Raw genomic sequence first — 23,372 nt, forward strand, 5'->3', positions numbered from 1 at the left:
GGATATTAAACATGCTGGCAGAGTATTGTCGTGAACATTTTAATTAAATAAAGAAATTCCCTATCCATAGTCGCCGTGGGAAGAGATAAAATAAAAAATTAAATCTGTGCACGGAGACCAGCAACAATTTCTTCTAACAGAAATCCATTGGGTGGTGCGCGAGCTAGGTCGGGAGGTGACAGGGGGTGCACGGCCAAAAAAGTTTGGGAACCGTTGGGTTAGAGTAAAGACAAAATAATTAGTTGCCAATGATGAAACAATAACTTTAAAATACTCATTCCCAATCCCATTGTTATGCCACATCAATGTGGAACGCCCTACCCACGGCGGTAAAAAAGGTGAATCCCTACCCACCTTCAAAACACTCTCAAAGAGCACCTACGGGAGGCTGCAATTCGAAACTGGCCCCCGTAAATGTCCGAACACCCGCCCACCCCCTCCTAATGTACATTGCCCTCCCCCTCGTATGTATATATTTACTGTTAGGATCTCTGTTTAACAGTACTGTATATTTGCAAATCGTGTATGCCACAAATGTAACAGTACTGTATATCTGTATGTCATGTATTTCATAAATGTCATAATTAGATTAGATGATTAGATTCGATTTGTATATCTGTATCTGTATGTTGTGTATGTCAGAAATGTAATTATGAATTGAAAATGGGGGACCCTGATGTAAACAAGACGAAAGTCTTTCTCTGCTCTGCATCCCTTAATTTAAAACTCTTCCAGGTCCTGGGATATTTTCAATGTTTTGGCTAATTTTTTTTTAAATTGTATAATTCCCATTGTGTGTGCTGTACTGTACTGTACCCATTCTGCAATCTGTTAATTAAAGTGTTCAATCAATCAATCAAGCAAACAGCTTGGAAAGGAAGGTAGGCAGCATATCTTGTCACTCTGACACACAGCAGATAGGCATGTATGTATATTGCAATTCTAACTTAACAAATATGCCGTGTTGTCTATAGCTATGATAGTATCTAAAGCGAATTGCTTTTGGCAACTTCAAACTATTTGTTTCACTTGTTTATTTTCGAGATGATAAGAGAACATAATAATAGGGCATCAACGTGTTGCCAATTACAGCCTACATTATATCAGCCTACGTTCAATGAGCGAAAGAGAGAGACACGTTCGTTCATAATAGTAATTGGCTACTTACTGTACGAAAGATATTGATTGTCCTCCTTGCCGTTCAATGTTCAATACTGTGTCATCTCTAGCGCTGTATTTACGCCCAGTGTTTGCACGAGGACACGCCCAGCTCTGGACACGCCCAGCCCTAAAGTCCGCTTCCGCATTCTATCCAAGGAACAAGGAAGGAAGTGGGGAGTGCGTCATGGTATCTTTCGCCGTCGACTAAAGACGCACTTCTTCAACCATTATCTGAATTAAAAAAAAAAAAAAAAAACAATAAAAAAATCTAACCCTAACTAACCGTACTGTCATGCACTTGTCCTAATAAACTAACCTACACTGTAGCACTCAACACTTTGATGAACATTGTTGCTCAGCTGATAGAGTTGTGCCCTTCCTGATGGCTTGTCGTACAGAACTTGTAAGTCGCTTTGGATAAAAGCGTCAGCTAAATGACTAAATGTAAATGTAAAAATGTAAATGGTACAGCTTCAGTAAGTGGGGAGTGTAAACAAGTTGAACGCGTCACGTGAAATAACGTTATGTGAATAAACCTATAACGTTACAATGTACAGTTTCTAACAGCTGGCTGTGTTGTGAAATGTGCATAACGTTATGAATAAACCGCGAAGTCACGCGAAATAACGTTATAAACGCGAATCTGGTAGTACATTTATTTTTATCTTCTTGAGATTTTTACCGCATGACGAGCTAAACCAATCAGAGAGGGGCTTCGCTCAACCAATCAAAGAGGGGGCTGCAGAAATGGAGCTCAACCAATCAGAGAGGGGTCTGCAGAACTGGAGCTACGATTTGTAGAGACGCAGGAAGGGTCTCGACGTCACTGTGTAGCGCGTGGACGCACATTGGTGCGAAGTGTGGAAACTTTCCTTTCGGCCGACATCGAGAAACGCCTACGGATGACTAACCTGCCGTAAAGCAAATGAGGAAGAAAAATTATCTGAATGTAATAATAATAATGATAATAACTTTATAATTATTTGTATAGCACTTTTCATACAGAAGTTGCAGTTCAAAGTTTCACAACTGTAAAAAATACAGGCATAAGCGAGCATAAAAAAGACAGAGGTAGCAAGGTAAGGTAAATCACAGTGTTTCACATTCACAACCCAATAGGCCTTTCTGTTTACAGTTGCATTCAGTAATAGTAATACAAATAATACAAATGGAATAGACAGAGTAAAAACAAAGTGCGGTTGGATTCAGTTTAAAAATAGGCTAAACTTGTTTTATAAATGAGTAGGTAGGCGGTTTTGTTCTCCAACCATCGATACAAGGTATTAGGTTTTGCTTTAGATGTTTATTTTTTCCATTTATATTTTATATTCTCAAATTTGAGTAATTCCTAAATGAACCGCGGGAGGCAGCAATACGCCGGAAATCTATTAGCAGGAATGACGCTACTTCCTGTTTTCTTCCTGGGTCTTCGTTTTGACAGCTACTTTTTTAATGAATTAAATCTGGTCGAGGGAAAAGACAGTGCGATGAAATATGCCAAAATAATAAACGACAACGCCGGAAAAAAGTAGTGTTCACAATTTGGCTTGGATATGTTTTTTTAATGGACACAAGTAATACGATGAACATAAGAAAAAGCTCTGTTGTTGTCAACAACATAATCTGTAAGCATTACAGCTAACGTTAGCCTAGCTGTGCTGTTAATAATAATGATGGAGAGGGTGATTTCCACACTTATGGAAAAACGTGCGCTTTTCACTGCTTCGTTTGCCATACGACTTGCTCTGGTTGTTTATGGCGACTACCAGGACAAGACCATGGCGGTCAAGTACACTGATGTTGACTATCACGTGTTCACAGACGCGGCGAGGTTCATCACTCAGGTCAGTTCAGAGGTTAATTTTAAGAACATAAAAACAGCGACCTCTTCTGGGCAGAACATCCCCTCTTGGCATTTCCCATGTTTCCATTTAGTTTAGTTTGGGTCTGATGTGTGGGTTGGAGCCAGGGGATATATATTCAGTAGTTTTAGCTGACTCTTTTATCCAAAGCGACTTAAAAGTTCTGTACAGCAGGAAGGGTACAACTCTTTCAGCTAAGTAACAAATGTTCGTCAAACAGTGTTGAACTTGGGTGCTACAGGTATATAGTAACTTGGTAGAGTCAATAGCAACCCCACCAGTGCATGTGAGCGGATCGGAGCGTGAGCGGCGCGGAGCGGCCGGTTTTGACGTGAGCGAGGAGTGGGTTTTAAAATGAGTCGGCGCGACGTCCGGAGCGAGAGTTCTCCTCCGCTCCAATCCACTCCAGGTCGCTCACAGTGGTTTAACACTGTTGATGTAATATACATGCAGTACAATGCCAAAGCAACAGATGGCGATGTACAAACATGAAGGCCATTTTCAACCAATGAGAAGGGTGAACCTGTGATATCCTGTTCAGGCTTCACTCCTCCTCCTTCACTCACTCCTGTTAGAAAAAGTATCGACGGATTCGACGCCATTGTTGTTGACGTTAGCTTACATGCTAACGTTAATGGCAGCGACCATAGCATTGTGGCTCGGCTAGCCTATCATCGCTTAATAGAGCTAGTGAATGGATAAACAACGTTATTTAACATTGCAGAATGGGTACAATTACAATGCGGCTCAATACAAACAATTGTTAAGGGGCCCAGGGGGTGTAGACTGTTGTAGTTTGAGCTAATTTACACCATGCTCCAAAAAAGAAAAAGAAAAAAATGCCGAGCGATCTGGCACGGGGAGCGCTCGATTCAAGGTGAGCGGGGAGCGAGCGGAGAGCGACTTGGGGGCGGGGTCAACATGAACGATTAGCGGAGCGGACCAAGCTTTAAAGAGCGAAGAGCGGATTTCTCGGCCGCGCCGATCCGCTCACGTGGCCTGAACCCCACCCCTCTCAACTCCAAGTCTCCAACCCACACATAAAACCAAAACCAAAAAATAAAGTGCACAACCAATGGGGCTCTTTTGCCTAGAGGTCAGTGTTTGATAGCTTTACATATTCTAACTTTAAATGCAAATTAGCCCCAGGGTTCCCTTCTCTTTTTGGAAGGTGACCTCACTTTGAAAATACTATAATAACGAGAAGCTCTAGAGTTGAAGAGGCTCTAATAACGAGAAGCTCTAGAGTTGAAGAGGTTATTATAATAACGAGAAGCTCTAGAGTTGAAGAGGCTCTAATAACGAGAAGCTCTAGAGTTGAAGAGGTTATTATAATAACGAGAAGCTCTAGAGTTGAAGAGGTTATTATAATAACGAGAAGCTCTAGAGTTGAAGAGGTTATTATAATAACGAGAAGCTCTAGAGTTGAAGAGGACGAGGGTGTCACCAAGTGATGGCCAAATGAAGCACTGAACCAGTATTGAACCACTTCACCAAATGTATTGAACATGGATTCATTCATTCAAATGTTCGTTTCAGTGCCATCTGCTGGCGAAATAGGAGACTGCAAAACAGGTTAGGAGACTGAAAAACAGTTTGTTTTGCAGTCTCCTATTTCGCCAGCAGATGGCACTGAAAGAAGCAATGTTTAGAATTGATTGTTTTGTAATATATATATGTATATATATATTGTTACGCACTCACACTTAATTGATCTGATCATAACAATAACAGGTGTTCCCAATGGAACAGAGTATAAAGAGGCTGGCATGCAACACACCTCTCTTCCCTACACAGGTTCACACACAGGTTTTTACTTTGAATTATTTCCTTCTGGGGATGGAGATTAATTGTATGATTGATAGTGTAAATATATGTAGTTGGGACGGAGAGGGTGTGCTTGGAAAACGGGATGTGCAGGATAATGATGATGGCTGTGCTTGTGTAACTAGGACAGGGTGTGATTATGGGACTCTGGGGGACCCTGATGTAAACAAGACGAAAGTCTTTCTCTGGTCTGCATCCCCTTAACAATTGTATGTATTGAGCTGTACTGTACCCATTCTGCAATCTGTTAATAAACTTTTGTGATTCAAAGATTTTTATTGAGGAATAGAATTGTTTCAACAATTTTTGGTTTTTGGCATCCAAACTAATTATTTGTTGGTCTCTACAAAGCATAATAAATAGGCTACACGACACACCATCATCATATGACAACGAATATACAACGAATCATATGAAATCGAATGCTACTCTTTTTTTTTTTTTTTTTTTTTTTAAACTTCATTTTTTTTTAGCGTTTATCGCTTTTCTGGTCAAGCATGACCGACAGTTGTGGAGTGAAACGGGAGAGAGAGCAGCGGAAGACATTCGGCAAATGACGGCGGGTCCGGGAATGGAACTCGGATTGATTGATTGATTGAAAACTTTATTAACAGATTGCAGAATGGGTACAATACAGTACAGCTCAATACACACAATTGTTAAGGGGATGCAGACCAGAGAAAGACTTTCGTCTTGTTTAAACCAGGGTCCCCCATTTTCAATTCATCAGGACATATATGACATACATGACATACAGATAGTCAGTACTGCTACATCTATACATTTATGACATACCAGATTTGCAAATACAGTACTGTTTGTGATACAGAAGGAGTCAAGAAAAGGGAGTATATACATTTGACGTAGAAACTGTACATTGGAGGAGGTTGGGTGGGGGGGGTTGGGTACACTGGGATATTGACAACCATACTGGGTAATTTACATTGGAGGTGGTTGGGGGGGGGGCACACTGTATAAGCAAGCAAAACTGTACATTGAGGGGGGGGAGACTCTGTACAAACAAACAAAATTGTACATTGGACTATTGACAAAACCATACTAGGTAAATGACTGTACATTGGAGGGGTTAGGATATTTACAGGGGCCAGTGTTGAATTGCAGTCTCCCGTAGGTGTCTCTTGAGAGAGGTTTTGAAAGTGGGTAGTGATCCACATTCCTTTACAGCTTTGGGTAGGGCGTTCCACATTGATGTGGCATAATTGCGAAACGTGTTTAGTCCCTTATTTGAGCCGAATCTGGGTTTAACATGATTTGTGGAGCTCCCTCTGGTGTTGTGATCGTGGTATTCACTGACCTTTGGGAAGTATTTTGCCATGTACATGGGTACCTTGGTCGTGTAGTGTATCTTGTAGACCAGGCCCATTGCAAGTTGCTGTACTCTGTCATCTACTCTAAGCCATCCTAGGTTGTCAAAGTGGGCAGGGGTGAGGTGGGTTCTAGGAGTAAGGTCAAGCAGTAGTCTGACCAGTTTGTTTTGAGATGTTTGTAATTTTGTTTTTAGCGCCTTTGAGGTGCTTTGGTACCATGAGGTGCAAGCATAGTCGTAGTACCCCTGAATGAGTGCTCCTGCCAGAGTCTTCAGGGTATTCTTGTTTACCAGAGAGGAGATCCGGTACAAGAATCGAGTTCGTTGGTTGACTTTTTTTATTACATTGGATGCCATTTTGTCACAGGAGAGATTAGCCTCTAGGATGGAACCCAGGTAGGTAATTTCATCTTTCCTTGTGACAATATTGTCACCCACTGTAACTGAGAAGCCGTCGGTCTTGCTGAGTTTGTTATTTGAACCGAAGAGAATGGACTCTGTTTTGCCCATGTGTAATGATAGTTTGTTATCAGCGAGCCATATGCAGATTCTGCCTAGTTCCGAGCTGAGGGTTTTTTCAACCTGTAACTTGTTCTTGTCAGAGTCAACCAGATCCGTGACGCAACACGGTATTCCCCGACGCAGAATAGCGTCGAGGTACGTGGTGAGCTACTGGAGCCCCCTCGAATGCTACTCTTATTTGTACACTCTCAGAATTACACATTATGTCACACATACCTTACTAGGACTGATCAGATCAAAGTGTTCCCACATTTGAGAACGGCTTCTCTTCTTAGCTGGCTCCATGATGATCAAAAACAACTCTCAATAGCAACTCTCAAAAACAACTACCACTCCTACCCATAGATATCTAGTGTTCTATATATATCTATGCTCCTACCTACTACAAAAACAAAAACGCACAGATCGAGTGAAATGTTTTGTGCGTTTATGTAGAGTAGAATGCCGCGCAAACAAAGTCTCGCGTTATGAAACAGTGTCGCTGTGTCGAAACCAGTCACATGATTCCCTGAGCGAACGATACACACTTACTGGTTCGGACGTCATAGGTCACGTGACTTTTGCCGTAGCAAAGCAGGGTTTAAAGCAGGGTTTGGGGGAAATGTAGTTTCGAGTTTGAAGAGGTTATTATAATAACTAGAAGCTCTAGAGTTGAAGAGGTTATTATAATAACTAGAAGCTCTAGAGTTGAAGAGGCTCTAATAATGACGAGAAGCTCTAGAGTTGAAGAGGCTATAATAACGAGAAGTTCTAGAGTTGAAGAGGCTATAATAACAGAAGCTCTAGAGTTGAAGAGGCTATAATAACGAGAAGCTCTAGAGGTTGAAGAGGCTATTAATAACGAGAAGCTCTAGAGTTGAAGAGGCTATAATAACGAGAAGCTCTAGAGGTTGAAGAGGTTATTATAATAACTAGAAGCTCTAGAGTTGAAGAGGTTATTATAATAACTAGAAGCTCTAGAGTTGAAGAGGCTCTAATAATGACGAGAAGCTCTAGAGTTGAAGAGGCTATAATAACGAGAAGCTCTAGAGTTGAAGAGGCTATAATAACGAGAAGCTCTAGAGGTTGAAGAGGCTATTAATAACGAGAAGCTCTAGAGTTGAAGAGGCTATAATAACGAGAAGCTCTAGAGGTTGAAGAGGCTATTAATAACGAGAAGCTCTAGAGTTGAAGAGGCTATAATAACGAGAAGCTCTAGAGGTTGAAGAGGCTATAATAACGAGAAGCTCTAGAGTTGAAGAGGCTATAATAACGAGAAGCTCTAGAGTTGAAGAGGCTATAATAACGAGAAGCTCTAGAGGTTGAAGAGGCTATAATAACGAGAAGCTCTAGAGTTGAAGAGGCTATAATAACGAGAAGCTCTAGAGTTGAAGAGGCTATAATAACGAGAAGCTCTAGAGGTTGAAGAGGCTATTAATAACGAGAAGCTCTAGAGTTGAAGAGGTTATTATAATAACGAGAAGCTCTAGAGGTTGAAGAGGCTATAATAATAATGAGAAGCTCTAGAGTTGAAGAGGCTATAATAACGAGAAGCTCTAGAGTTGAAGAGGCTATAATAACGAGAAGCTCTAGAGTTGAAGAGGTTATTATAATAACGAGAAGCTCTAGAATTGAAGAGGCTCTAATAACGTGAAGCTCTAGAGTTGAAGAGGTTATTATAATAACGAGAAGCTCTAGAGTTGAAGAGGCTATAATAACGAGAAGCTCTAGAGTTGAAGAGGTTATTATAATAACGAGAAGCTCTAGAGTTGAAGAGGTTATTATAATAACGAGAAGCTCTAGAGTTGAAGAGGTTATTATAATCCTGGCCTGGCTGCTGACCCCCAACATCTACCTCAGCCCGCTGTTTGGGAAGGTGCTCTTCATCGTCTGCGACGTGCTCTCGGGCCTCCTCATCTACCACGTGCTCCGCCTGCGGGGGCTGGCCTCCCAGGTAGAGTTGTTCATGGACATAGCAGCTCCGCTCATCAAGAGGAGCTTGTGGATGTGAAGGAGAGCATAATATACCGTATTCATTTACACCTATGAGAACTTGTCAAGTAGTAGAGCGTATTGTATAGATACAAACCCAGTCAGGGATGATTGTGGGATATTTAAGCATTACATCACGCGCAGGAGTGCTTTGTGAACAATAAACCATGCCTAGGGGTGGTCGTTAGACCCCCCTAGGCATGGTTTATTGTTCACAAATCACGACTGCAAGTGGTGTAATGCTTTAATACAACTGTCATATTCATCCAACCTTATTGCTATACAATAAACACACATTAATCGAAGATTTATTGAAAAAACCATCCGCCAGAAAAAGTAGTTCCCACAACTACAAAAAAGACAAGTTGCCTCCATGTGGAAGCAGCTTGAAGTGCATCCAACCAACTAACACATCCAACTGTTTATTATTGGAATGATTGAGAGAAGTTGCCTCATGTGGAAGCAGCTTGAAGTGCATCCAACCAACTAACACATCCAACTGTGTATTATTGGAATGATTGATTGAAAATGTTATTACCAGATGCAGAATGGGTACAATACAGTACGGCTCAATACACACAATTGTTAAGGGGATGCAGACCTACTTTCTATAGAACTTCATTCTTAGATGCTTCTATAGAAAGTAGGTAAAACAAATTAAAACGTTTTCTTTGCCCTATAGGAAAAAAAAGTTTTCTTCGCCCTATTTTTTATTTATTTTTTTAAACCTACTGTAGAGGGCCTAAACTTAACCAGTTGGAAACCAAGCGTAAAGTAATAAAATTAGCAATCAATCAATCAATCAATCAATCAACTCAATAGGCCATGCTCACTTAGAACAGCGCAGCACCCAGCTCTCTCTCAGGCTACGTTTAGACGAGCGTTTTGGGATGGAAGTCTGAACAGAAACCGCAAAAGTCGTCTTGCGGTTTCACTTTTAATTTTGCGTTTAGACGAGCGTTTTGGGGTGGAATTCTCCGTGCAGATGAGGCTGTAACAACTCGAGACAACGGAGCCCCGCTGTCACACGATTGGCGCATATGTCACATGACGTGCTGTGAAGACCCGCCCTACTCTGCCTCTGATTCGCAGAGTGTGGGTGGGGAATGTGATTGGACCAAAGCAGAGTCACTCACAGACAGTGGGTCCAGTCATAATAGTTGTGATAGCCGCGGGACAGATTCTTGTGTATTTAAAAGTACTGCCAATGTAGCCTTCAGGTGATCGCCATGGATAGAATCAGACATGCTTTGTTTACGCTTCTAGGCTACTGGCGCATGCCTGTGATGTAAGCAGTAGGCGCGACGAGAGCCTTGACGACCCTTTCGTCATCGTTTTATGCGGTTTGACAGTTTAGACGAGAGCGCAAAGGTTTACCGTTTCTAGGAATTCCACCCTGGAAGGTGGTCTCACTTTTTTACGGTTTCACCCCGTAAAAACGCTGTTTCCGTATAAACGAAAGGCACATCTGAAAAAATATTTTTGCGGATTCACCTGCTAGCGGTTCCGTCTAAACGGGGCCTCAGTCTGACTATTGTTGTGGCTGATGGTTGTTTAACACAGCAAGAGACGATATTTCCAATTGTAACAAGTAGGTAATTTATTTAGGAAAAGAAGTTCTTAACAGCAAAAGCTATGGATCGAGCAGAGGATCACCACAGCTTGAACAAAAAACACTCTCCCTCTCAATCCCTCTGCTTGTCCCCTAAATCCCCTCTCAGTCCTGCCCCCCCATGACAGATATGATGACGTATCATATCATGTCAGATCTGACATGACGTACATTAAGATGATACGTAGATTTAACATCGGAGAGAGATAAGAACATTAAGAACATGAAGAGAGATAAACAAGATATGATGTACACACGATATGATGTAAAACATTAAGAACATTGAAGAGAGAGTGAGATGTGTGTGTGTGTGTGTGTGTGTGTGTGTATGTGTCTGTGTGTGTGTGCGTCTGCGTACAGACGTATGTGTATTGTATGTGTGTATTGTGTCACAGGGAATGTGTGTGTGTGTGTGTGTGTCGGTGTGTATGTCTGTGCGACTGTGTGTGTCTGTGTGTGTGTGTGTGTGTGTCTGTGTGACTGTGTGTGTCTGTGTGTCTGTGTGTGTGTGCTGTGTCTGTGTGTGTGTGCTGTGTATGTGTGTGTCCGTGTGTCTGTGTGTGTGTGCTGTGTCTGTGTGTGTGTGCTGTGTATGTGTGTGTCCGTGTGTCTGTGTGTGTGCTGTGTCTGTGTGTGTGTGCTGTGTATGTATGAAAGAGAGAAAAGAACAAGATATGAAAGCGATACGATGTACGAGACAAGCACACAACGTGCCGTACTGAAATGTCCATCTGTCCAAGTTGTTTTAAGAACGTCAGCCAGACCGTCTTTCAGCACTGCTAGTTGACCTATATTAAACTAGTCCACCCCATACACATTTTCCACAACATTCCCCCATTTGGGGCTATCCCTAGTCCCACCCAAATCATATAACCAAGAAAATGTGAACGTCTAACTAAACGAGAAACCATATTTATATAATAAAAGTTTAAATGGCTGATCTAAACAAGAAACCTAGCCATATAATAAATTTTAAATGTCTAACTAAACAAGAAACCTTACTTCATTCACTGGACCCCTAACGGACCAACAAAGGCTGACTACCGTTCTCACAATAAACACAAAACCGCTCAAAACAAGAGTAATAATAAAACATCAAAAAAAAATACCCCAATTTATAATCCTAACCTGACAGACAAATCCCCCCAACCTCCACCGCTTACCAAATGAGCCACAGTTCCGGCCGGAAACCGCGACTCTCATCAGGGAAAGGAGAAGTTGACCGTCAGAACTAAACATAGAACATCCCTCCCAAAAAAAAATGACATTGTCTCTTCCATAACATTGAGTCCCAGTGTCCATCGCTCAGCCCCCCTTCCATGCCCACGCCATAGTCTCCTCACCGTATTGCCAAAAGTCACATTTTGCCAATACAGCAACCACCACGCCACACCTCCAGTCCTCGTAGAAGCATGTCCCCATGCCTGGACGGGAGGCGCTGGTACCGACCTCACCACGTGTCCCCCCATCTTCGACGGGAGGTGCCCATCTTGCCCACTGCGTTAGCCCCCCCCTTTGTCCCTCCAGTCCCCAGAACCGATCCCCAGACCACTTCTTCTCAATGCTTCCTCAGGCTCAGAACCGACACTCTGCCGATGCCCCTTCCCATTCCGGTTTGACCAGGACCACAAGTAAAATAAACAAAAAATAATAAAAAAAATAAAAAACAATGCAATGATTTTCAATGGTTGCAATCTCTATGCCGAAGGATCATTAGAAAATCAGACTAAAATTCCTAGTTAAAGGAATAAACCAACAAAACTGCACTCAGACCATCCCCTGTCACTCTTAAAGGAAAGAACCAACAAAAAGAAAATGTCCCTACCTCACCATACCCCTAATCCTCTATCCCCTCGTCTCCCTCTAAGGCAGCATAAAGCTGAGGATATGGCCCGATTTGTGGCTCAATCTCTTTCTGTCCCACCATCAGCATTTGGCTCGTTACGTGTGAAGTTACCAGCCTACCCAAGAGAGGCATACCACAACAGAAAAGGAGAACCAATATCAACCCTGCCACCCCAATGGATATCCCCGTCTGCATCACTATGCTTCCCCACTGTCCCAATCTTTCCAACACCCCACTCCCCCACCATTCTTCATTCCGGCCAGAATTCCCCCTCAACTCCTCCCTCAAATCCTTCAGCTTAGCCATGGCCTCGGAGAACTTTCCCCCTGGCCCCACATTCGTCGGAATGAATGTGCAGCAGTACTGTCCAAACATGGAACAGACTCCACCCTTCTCCGCCATTAACCAGTTCAGAGCCTGTCTATTCTGCCACGCCACCGTACTGGTCGCGTGCATCCGGTCCCCCATTGCATCCAACGCCTCCTCGGTGTAGTTGAGATACCGCTGCTGATTGTAAAACAAATAGTTGATCCACCCGGTGTTCTTATTGACCGATATCCATGGCAGAATAGACTCAAACCCTGCCGCAATCTCATTCTTAGCCATGAACTCGGCTGGAATGCCCCTTGGCTGTCCTATGCTGTCCAGATACACCCTTGGGTCTGCCTTGTAGCTACGCTTCGTTCGAGAGATAGGAGACTCAGAAGGTCCTTCCGTCACTGATAATAGTAGGACCACCATTGGCATGATCGCCTGAACCCGGGCACATCTACCTGACCAATCTAAAGGAAGTGTATTCCTCAACCTCCTACCGCCGCAGAGCCAGTATTGGTCCGCCAGTGCCATATCCTGGACATGAAAAGGGCAAGCTACAGGCCGTGGGTTGGTATCCACTCCCTTTAACACGACCCCGTGTCCACACTTTCCTTCTTTCGTGCAGTTAGTCGTGATGCTCCAAATAGTAGTGCACCGCCCCTCTGCCACCTCCCCTACATCCCGGGTCCCCTCCTTTTGCAAGCACTCGAAATCCTTGGTCAGCCATAGTTTGACACCTCTGGGTATTGGCAACCCCGTCGCTACCCCCTGCACACGTACATCCAATTTCCTACAACGTTCCCGCATAGTGACATCCTTGAAATCCGTGACGTTTCCTGCCGCCTTAAAACGACTAGAGCCGAGAAACCCCAAACACTCTGCCTCGCACCAAGGGCGACTATTATGGGGCCCCTCCCATGCCTCTGCGTCCCTGTCACACTGAGCCCAACTGAACTTCGTGCCCTTCACCAGCAGCCTATCCGGACGTGCCTTGGAGCAGACATAACAATCCTCTATCTGATTCTGCGCGCTCGTGTACTGGACCCACTTAAACCACTCATTCCCTAAAGCCGCCCTATACATCGGGTCAGCCTCCGGGTCTTCCTCGTCATAGTCATAGTCGCCCCCATCTTGTTCCCCGGAAGGAAGCAAACCCCTCAACCTGGCCCAGAGTGAGCCCACTGAGTCCCTCAACGTTCCGGCTGTCCTCTGGAACATATCCTGTCCCCCCACCTCTTCCGACTCAGTGTCCTTGACCTCCCTTTTTCCCCTCACCCCTGTCCCCTGTGATTGGTTCGGGACAGGCTCAACCCTCCTATCTACCCCCACAACCCGATCCTCGTTAGTATAATGGTAAGTATCCCCGCCTGTAACGGGGGAATGGTCAAAATCAAAAACATGCCCTTGCGGTCCTACGGGAAACACCCCTTTTGGTTGTAGTCTTATCTTCTCCCCCCCTTCCTCGATGGAGGGAAGAGGGGGCGCCTGATTCTGAGCCTGGTCATGAAAGCCTGCTGGTACTTGAGCCTGAGCGGGACCCCGTGGGACTCCTACCCACTCAAACCCGTCATCCTCAAGGACGGGTCGACCGTGACGGTTCTCAATGACGTCGTTGTGCCCGGCCGACCGTCCGCACACTGCTGCCAACATCTGCGGGAGCATCAGCAGGCACTGCACCTTCCAGTTGCCGTCTCGGACCCTCCATGTCGGGTTCTGCATAACTGCGATCGATTGTATCCCCCAAGAGATCGCCGCTGGCCTTTATGCAGTGATTGAAGTGGAACCAGGTCGCTGATCCTTTGACTTGGACTGCCGTTCCAGTCGATCGGATCACCTCGTACGGGCCCTCTCTCCGGGGTGATGACCACTTTCTCTTGTGGACCTTTACGAAGACCAAGTCCCCAGGGATCAGTCTCGGTTTGGTGGCTTCCTTCTCCGCCTCCTTCACCCCCTTTCTCTCCTTTCTCTGCTCCTGTCGAAACACAGCTTCATGTATTTTAGTCACTTGCTGAAGATATTTTTTCAGATCTTGCTCAAAAATATCTAATGCCGGGCCCCTAGCCAGGTGTCTAAATGGCGGTGCTGGCATGCTGCGCCTGTAAGCATTTCATGCGGTGTTAGCTGTGTTTGGCGGTTTACGCTGCTTCTAATAGCCATCAGAGCAAGTGGCAAAGCATCAATCCAGTTAAGCTTAGTTTGCATACAGATTTTCAACAGTTTGTTTTTAATGACCAGATTGGCCCTTTCCACCTTCCCCTGCGACCCGGGACTATAGACACAGGAAAGGCGCTGTCTTATACCTAATTTCTGCATCAGCCTTTTAACCACCTTGTCGATGAACTCGCGGCCATTATCGCTTTGTAATATCGTGGGAATTCCAAATCTCGGAATGACCTCGCGACACAGGAACTTGATCACTGTGTCCGCGTTCTTGTGTTTAGATGGAATGGCCTCAATCCAGCGACTAAAGCAGTCCTCTACTACCAGGAGGTATCGTTTGCCCTGCACTGGCGTTATCATGTCTGTATAGTCCATAATCAGATGTCTGAATGGTCCCTCAGGGAGGGGTGTGTAAGCCGCCACTGTCGGTACTCCTTTGCGCACATTGCCCTGTAAGCATGTTAAACACCTGGCTAGTGTAACGTCAATTTGTGCCTGAAGCTTTGGGGACCAAAATCCCATTTTCGTGATTCGTTTCAGGGTCTCTGCTCTTCCACAGTGATCAACACCATGAGCCTCAGGTATCACTAAGGACAGAAGATCGATGGAGGCGACTATCAAACCGTTATGACTCCTCCACAGACCATCTGCCCCCCTTACAGCCCCCCTCTCCGTCCACGACTGTTTCTCGGCCTGCGTGGCTGAGTCCTGAAGATCACTCAAATTCTCCTCAGTTACCTCAGTCGTCAGTTCGGCCGCAAACATCAGAACAGCCGTGGACGGCACCGCAGCCGCCGCCTTCGCGGCCTCGTCCGCCGCGTTGTTTCCCGTCGTCACAAAGGACAGGTCTTTTCTGTGTGCCTGGCACTTTACGATAGCAATGCTTTTGGGCAACTTTACAGCCTGAATAAGCGCCACAACCTGCTTGTGGTGAAGGATCGGTGAGCCGTCCGATTTCTTAAAGCCTCTTGCCTTCCAAATGGCCGCGAATAGGTGGCATACGCCATGCGCATACGCAGAGTCTGTAAAGATGTTAACCGTGCGATCTTTAGCTATTATGCATGCTTCTGTTAGTGCTATTAGTTCTGCAAGCTGGGCCGAACATGGTTGCATGCATTGTCCGGCCTTTCTTGTTAGTGTTTCTCCGTTAGGTTTGCACTGTACGACGGCGTATCCTGACCTTAAATTTTCCCCCTCCCGATAGCAGGACCCATCCACAAAAAGTGAGAGTTCTGCTATCGCGAGCGGGTCGACTCCCAAATCAGGACGGAGTTTCACGAAAGCCTGTACCTCCACCTCACACTCATGCGGTTGACCCTCGCTCGGGAGTGGTACCAGATCCGCCGGGTTACTGCCGTGGCATGTTTTTATCGTAACGTCCGAGTACTGCAGGAGCCTCATGTAAGCCTGTTGCCGTTGGCTGGTCAGAACAAATTTGCCTCTTTCAATCAAGTTTGCCAATTTGTGATGTGTCCAAATGCAAATGTCATATCCCATTGTCACGGCCGTTGCCTTCTCATACATCAAATGTGCTGCGGCCAGGGCCTGATAACAAGGTGGCAGACCCTGCTCCACCGGCGAAAGAGCTCTAGAGTAATATGCTATCAGTTGTTTTTTCCCACTCCCCCCCTGTGTTTGAGTCAGGACAGCTGTCGCATGCTGCGCTCTATGTGAGACGAATAGGTGGAAACACTTCTCATAATCCGGCAGCGCCAGGGCAGGGGCCTGTAACAACAGACGCTTAATGTTTATGAACGCGTCCTCCCCCTCCTCGGTCCATGTCAAGGGAGCGCGAAGCTTGTCTGTACCCGCCTCTTTTATCATCATCCTCAACGGCGCTGGCGCTATCGTATAGTCCTCCACCCACTCAGAGCTGTACCCAGTCATCCCTAAAAACGTCATCATCTGTCGGACCGTCAATGGCCTAGGTGCCTTGGATACAGCTTCGAGTTGCGTGGGTGAGATGTTTTTTATGCCCTTTTGAATGACACGAGACAAGTACTCAACTTTTGGCTGGCAGTACTGCAGTTTTGAACGGGATGCCTTGTGGCCTCCCACGGCTAATCCACTCAAAACTTTGATGGAGTCCTCATGGCACTGCTGACGTGTATCCGAGCAGATTAGAATGTCATCTGCATACAGTAAAACCGTGCTGAGTAGTGTGTCGCACACTCCTTGCAAGTCTTCCTTGAGCGCCTTCGAGAAGTAATGCGGCGAGTGCGCGAACCCTTGTGGCAACCGGGTGTAAGAGTATTGTTTCCCCCTGTGGGTAAAAGCAAACAGATACTGAGACTCTTTTTCCAATGGAACACTGAAGAATGCCTGCGTGAGATCAATGACCGTATAGTACTGCGAGCTACTCGGGATGTTTGTCAGGAGGGTGTGTGGATTAGCGACTTCCGCCTCTGGTCCAGACACCACGTCGTTCACCGCCCTCAAATCGTGTACCAGTCTGTACCTAGCCCTGTCCGCCTTTAGCACTGGGTGGATAGGTGTATTACATCTGGATTTGAAAGGGACGAGCACTCCCCCCTTTAACAGTCCCTCAATCTGATGTGATATAGCTTCCTCCGACTCTGGCTTCATTGTATACTGTCTGATAAAGGGTGGTCTACAACCCTTCTTTAACCTGACCTTCACTGGCTGTGCCGACAATATTAGACCCACATCTGTGTCGTGTTTTGACCACAACCGTTCCGGGGTGCGCGCCAACATGTCCTGTTCCAGCAAAGCATCCGCCTCTGGAATAACGCAAGGGTCTCCTGGTAATCTGATTACTTGCGGTTTTGCCAAAACTGAAAAGGAAATCATTATTTTTATGAAACTCCCATCTGCGCTGTTCCAAATTAGCGGAGATTCCGTGGAGACCCACCTTTGAGTCTCGGATTCCTGTATCATTGAACCTAGATGTTCGGATTCGTAACCAGGATTTATTCTCAGAGTGATGTGTGGGGCGGCGTCTCTTAGTCTATGTTGTTCCCGTAGATACTTACCCGTGTTAACCCTCAACGCCGCGCCCTGTCTCCCTACAATTATCGTAGATGAGTCAATCTGCACCTGCTCGGGCTGTCCCTGCAACCATGCCTTGTTCCTAACTAGGTCACTATTCGTCAAATATTGTAGTGTGCAATGTGCCTCCATGTTTGTTTGTCTAGACTGAGGCAGTTGGGTTTTCAGAAATGGCTCCCAGGGGTCACAGACCCTTTGCAGCTCTGCATCTATGTTGCCCAGCCAGAACACAGTGGCCTCTTTCTCCCCCGTCCCTTGTAGCATCATTTGGTACACGTCTTGTTCAATTTGAATCCCCTCAGGCGTACATAGGATTTTACAGCCTAGTTTACACATTGCATCTCGTCCCAAGAGATTGCGCGGGGTGCTGTCCGAAATTAATACAGGTATTGTTATGGTCTTGTTGTTATACGTCATAGAGATTGGATCTGATGTGGGTATTAATTGTGTTTTTCCCGAGAATCCGACCGTCCGAACATACTGTCCAGACTGGGGTAAGTGAGCGGCGTATTTTTGCTTTATGCAGGAAAAACCTGCTCCAGTGTCTGCCATCATCTCTGTTAATTTGCCCTCCACTAGGACCTGCAGAATAGGTTCTTGCTCAGCTCCCTTGGAAACCACAATCATTTGATTTCCCCCCGTCGCATTCTCTGGGCACCCCTAGTGATTACCCCCCTGGTTTCGGGGCCCTCCTGTCTCCCCCTGGTCGTGGGGCCCTTGTGACTCCCCCTGGCGCACGGGTCTTCCATACTCCGAGCCGGGACGGTATGGTTGCCTACATCTCATTTCCCTGTGTCCCTGCATGCCGCAGTTCCAACAGTGGAAACGGGGAAACTGTTGTTCGTTCCCCGGTCCCTGTGTAAACCGTGGGCCTGATTGCCCATTCCCTGCCTGCCGCCTGGACGCCTGGTTCTGTGAACTATAGCCATAGCTTCTCACTACCTGAGGTGCAGGCGGGGGTCCCTGGTCCTGCATGGGTGGAGAGGTAGCAGATGACACCATTACTGCCTGCAACCTCCTTTGGGGCTGCAGTTGTTGCTGAGTTAACTTCCTTGAGTCATTTCTATCCTGATCCCTGACTTTCTGCTCCTGAGCCCTTTGCTTCTCCACACTATGTGTTACATGTGCACAGAACAAAGGATAAGTCATGTCCATTAACCCAACCACGTCTTCCAGTCTATTCTTAACCACCTCTGGAAGCCCTCTCATCACACTTTCTCTAAACATCGCCCTCTGCAACGGGTCTATTTCTGGGTTGTGTCCTAGCTCCTCTCCACTCCTTCAGTATTTTGTTCACATAGGTGCCAGGCCCTTCCGTCTCCATTATGGGGTTGCCCGCCAGTTTTGCCGGATTAATACGTGATGGATATTGATTCCTGAGTTTGTACCACAACGCCGCTCTATGCGCGTTGAATATGTCTCCATCATGGGCCTGCGTGTCGCATGCCACTCGCATCGATGTATCACCCATGATGTCCCGGCAGGCACCAATTCCTAGCAAGCGCGTCAACAGGGATTTGACGTCACCCACTGCTAGCAGAAAAGATGACGTATTTTCCTCAAACTGCGTGATCCACCTGGAGGCTCCTTCTGAAAGGTCCGGTAGTCTTGCTATTATGCCATCGATGTCTAGAGGTGACCATGGCATGTGAAAGATATCGTTCCCCTTTATTAGCAGGGGAAACTGGCCTGTACTTGTCACACTTCCCAGGAATGTAGGGGCGAAAGTCAGGGTTCCTGTAATGTTTCCTTTCTCCTGTGCTGGTTTCGTGTCGTTCTCATCTTCCTCATCAGTCAACAGTTTGGTGTGGCCACACGCCCCGTGTTTCCCTGATGTCTGCTGTGCCATATTGACGGGCCTCTTCCTCTATCTTCCCCCCGACTCCCTCCCTCTGCCTGCCCAGGTTCTCTACCTCCTCTTCCTCTGCATCATACAACTTCCGACGTACTGTCTCACCATATGCCGCCAGGACTTTCGGATAGAGATCCTGCGGGGTCAGTTTGGGGGGGGTATCTCGCCTAAGGGAGGTCTCTGATCTAGCGGAGGTTTCTGACCTAGCGGGGGTTTCTGACCTAGCGGGGGTCCCTAATTCCGTCTCCTCATATTCTCCTCTTATTGTCACAGTGCCCACCGGCAATTGCGTGACATAAGGTGGGGATGTTGGTTTCCCTATATCCGTCTCTCTCTGATTTAGCGCTAAAGCTTCCTGCCTGTATGCTCTCCCCTTCTGGGCGTAGAGCTTCATTACCCCCAACTCTTCTGTCCTCTTTTTCAACCTCTTTTTGCTGCTGTCACCTGGCTTGTGGTTACGAATCATTACATTCATCTCTTCGCATATGTCGAGATCAAAAGTACCTCCGGAAGGCCATTTTGTGTCCCCGGCCTTTGTACGCCTCTGCCAACGGACACCAACCTTGAGAATTAGGTTCTTTATCAGCGGGTTCCGGTCTAACAGTATGTCCTCTGCTGTATGCATCGTTGTTTAGTGTGTATATGTGTTTATTGTGTTGTGTGTGTGTGTGTGTGGTTGTACTTCAGCTACTACTACTCTACAACTACCACTCCAGGACACAGTTAACCTAGATCTACTACTCTACAACTACCACTCCAGGACACAGTTAACCTAGATCTACTACTCTACAACTACCACTCCAGGACACAGTTAACCTAGATCTACTACTCTACAACTACCACTCCAGGACACAGTTAACCTAGATCTACTACTCTACAACTACCACTCCAGGACACAGTTAACCTAGATCTACTACTCTACAACTACCCCAGGACACAGTTAACCTAGATCTACCACTACAATGCTACTACAACTCGGTGTGTATGTGTCTGTGTGTGACTGTGTGTGTGTGTGTGTGTGTGTGTATGTCGGTGTGTGTGTCTGTGTGTGTGTGTGTATGTGTGTATGTCGGTGTGTGTGTGTGTTTGTGTGTGATTGTGTGTGTGTGTGTGTGTGACTGTGTGTGTGTGACTGTGTGTGTGTGCGTCACAACCCGCTGTCTACCGGGACACAGGAATGTGTGTGTGTGTGTCTGTGTGTGTGTCGGTGTGTGTGTGTGTTTGTGTGTGATTGTGTGTGTGTGTGTGTGTGTGACCGTGTGTGTGTGACTGTGTGTGTGTGCGTCACAACCCGCTGTCTACCGGGACACAGGAATGTGTGTGTGTGTGTCGGTGTGTGTGTGTGTCACAACCCGCTGTCTACCGGGACACAGGAATGTGTGTGTGTGTGTGTGTGTCTATGTGTGTGTGTGTGTGTGTGTGTGTGTGTCTGTGTGTGTGTGTGACTGTGTGTGTGTGTGTGTGTGTGTGTGTGTGTGTGTGTGTCTGTGTGTAGTGACTGTGTGTGTGTGTGTCGTGTGTGTGACTGTGTGTGTGTATTGTATGTGTGACTGTGTGTGTGTGTGTGTGTGTGTGTGTGTGTGTGTATTGTATGTGTGACTGTGTGTGTGTGTGTGTGACTGTGTATGTGTGTGTGTGACACAACCCGCTGTCTACCGGGACACAGGAATGTGTGTGTGTGTGTGTGTGTGTCTATGTGTGTGTGTGTGTGTGTGTCTGTGTGTGTGTGTGACTGTGTATGTGTGTGTGTGTGGTTGTGTGTGTGTGTGTTTTCTACCACCAGGGGTCAGCAAACCCAAGAGAGCAGCAAACCCAGGAGAGAGAGAGAGAGAGAGAGAGAGAGAGAGAGAGATAAAGATTTAGTGAGATGTGTGTGTGTGTGTGTGTGTTTGTGTGTGTGTGTGTGTGTATGTGTGTGTGTGTCTGTGTGTGTGTGCGTCTGTGTACAGACGTGTGTGTCTGTGTATGTGTGTTTATATGTGTGACTGTGTGTGTACGTGTGTGTGACTGTGTGTGTGTGTGCGTGTGTGTGTGTGTGTGTATTGTATGTGTGACTGTGTGTGTGTGTGTGTGTGTGTGTAGGACAGCTAGCCTCTCTGTAGCAACAACCTCACAAGCCAATAAGAAAACGAACAATAGTGTTTGACACAGAGAATGCCAGCTGTGATAGTGTGTTTTGAATAACAGCAGAGCGGTACCGGTTTTTGTTTTTGAAAATTGAGAGTCTTATCTACAGAGGACAGAAGGCACAGTTATGTGTGTATGTGGAGAGTGTCGTAAAGAAATCAGGGAAAAGGGTCGGGGAGAGGTTTGAAGAGATGGAGAAAAATTTGACCAGAGGTCGAAAACATGCAATTAAAATTGATTAGTGGCGTACTTATAGCCTGTTAAAAGAGGAATCGCCCCAGTGTAAACACCTCATCAGTCGTGTTCTTTTTAGCCGTCCATCCAGAAAACCAGTTCACACAACCAGCTCACTTTTTCCTCCCGCAGAAACTCTGACGGATATTTATATAACAAGCCCAACGCTTACCTTTTTTGTCGACAACCGGCAGAATGTTTACGGGAGATTCCAGGAACTGGCCGTATGAAAAGGCCCGGTGGAGCGATCTACAGGTCAAGGGTCACCAAATGTTGTGGCTGATGGTTGTTTAACACAGCAAGAGACGATATTTCCAATTGTAACAAGTAGGTAATTTATTTAGGAAAAGAAGTTCTTAACAGCAAAAGCTATGGATCGAGCAGAGGATCACCACAGCTTGAACAAAAAACACTCTCCCTCTCAATCCCTCTGCTTGTCCCCTAAATCCCCTCTCAGTCCTGCCCCCCCATGACAGATATGATGACGTATCATATCATGTCAGATCTGACATGACGTACATTAAGATGATACGTAGATTTAACATCGGAGAGAGATAAGAACATTAAGAACATGAAGAGAGATAAACAAGATATGATGTACACACACGATATGATGTAAAACATTAAGAACATTGAAGAGAGAGTGAGATGTGTGTGTGTGTGTGTGTGTGTGTGTGTATGTGTGTGTGTGTCTGTGTGTGTGTGCGTCTGCGTACAGACGTATGTGTATTGTATGTGTGTATTGTGTCACAGGGAATGTGTGTGTGTGTGTGTGTGTCGGTGTGTATGTCTGTGCGACTGTGTGTGTCTGTGTGTGTGTGTGTCTGTGTGACTGTGTGTGTCTGTGTGTCTGTGTGTGTGTGCTGTGTCTGTGTGCTGTGTATGTGTGTGTCCTTGTGTCTGTGTGTGTGTGCTGTGTCTGTGTGTGTGTGCTGTGTATGTGTGTGTCCGTGTGTCTGTGTGTGTGTGCTGTGTCTGTGTGTGTGTGCTGTGTATGTATGAAAGAGAGAAAAGAACAAGATATGAAAGCGATACGATGTACGAGATTACAAGCACACAACGTGCCGTACTGAAATGTCCATCTGTCCAAGTTGTTTTAAGAACGTCAGCCAGACCGTCTTTCAGCACTGCTAGTTGACCTATATTAAACTAGTCCACCCCATACACATTTTCCACAACACTATCCCCCGCGTAACGTTGCAGACAGGAGTGTGTGTGTGTGTGTGTGTGTGTGTGCTTGGGGTGGGTGGAGACTGAGCCAGCGTCGGACAGTGTGAGAGTGAGGGCTGCAGAAAAAGAAATTGAAAAAAAATTGCAAATTAATCAATCAATCAATCCGCGATTTTTCTTTTGTTACACAATGATTCAAGACCCATCAATTACATCATCCAACATTGTTTAAAGGACTAAGCCATTCGCTGTGACAGAATCGCTTGATATTTAGTCGTTTAGTCGTTATCAACATATCCATTTGTTAAATTATTGTCCAGCATCTTGTGATCCGGTGGAGAGATGTGATGTGATTCGGTTGTGGGCGGGTCCTGGGC

At 45.8% G+C, this 23,372-nt stretch overlaps 1 protein-coding gene across 1 annotated transcript in view; it reads right to left on the reverse strand.

Annotated features, from left to right (window-relative positions):
- LOC311247495 (uncharacterized protein) overlaps positions 1 to 23,372 on the reverse strand; it is a 110,991-nt gene that overhangs the window by 71,972 nt on the left and 15,647 nt on the right. Inside the window, exon 9 of the mRNA XM_084338538.1 lies at positions 8,521 to 8,657. Within this exon, the coding sequence (XP_084194664.1) occupies positions 8,521 to 8,657 (137 nt within the window). The remainder of the gene's footprint in view (positions 1 to 8,520; positions 8,658 to 23,372) is intronic.

Source organism: Notolepis coatsorum (genome assembly GCF_963971535.1).
Source record: "Notolepis coatsorum genome assembly, contig: SCAFFOLD_224, whole genome shotgun sequence".
Taxonomy (NCBI): Eukaryota; Metazoa; Chordata; class Actinopteri; order Aulopiformes; family Paralepididae; genus Notolepis; species Notolepis coatsorum.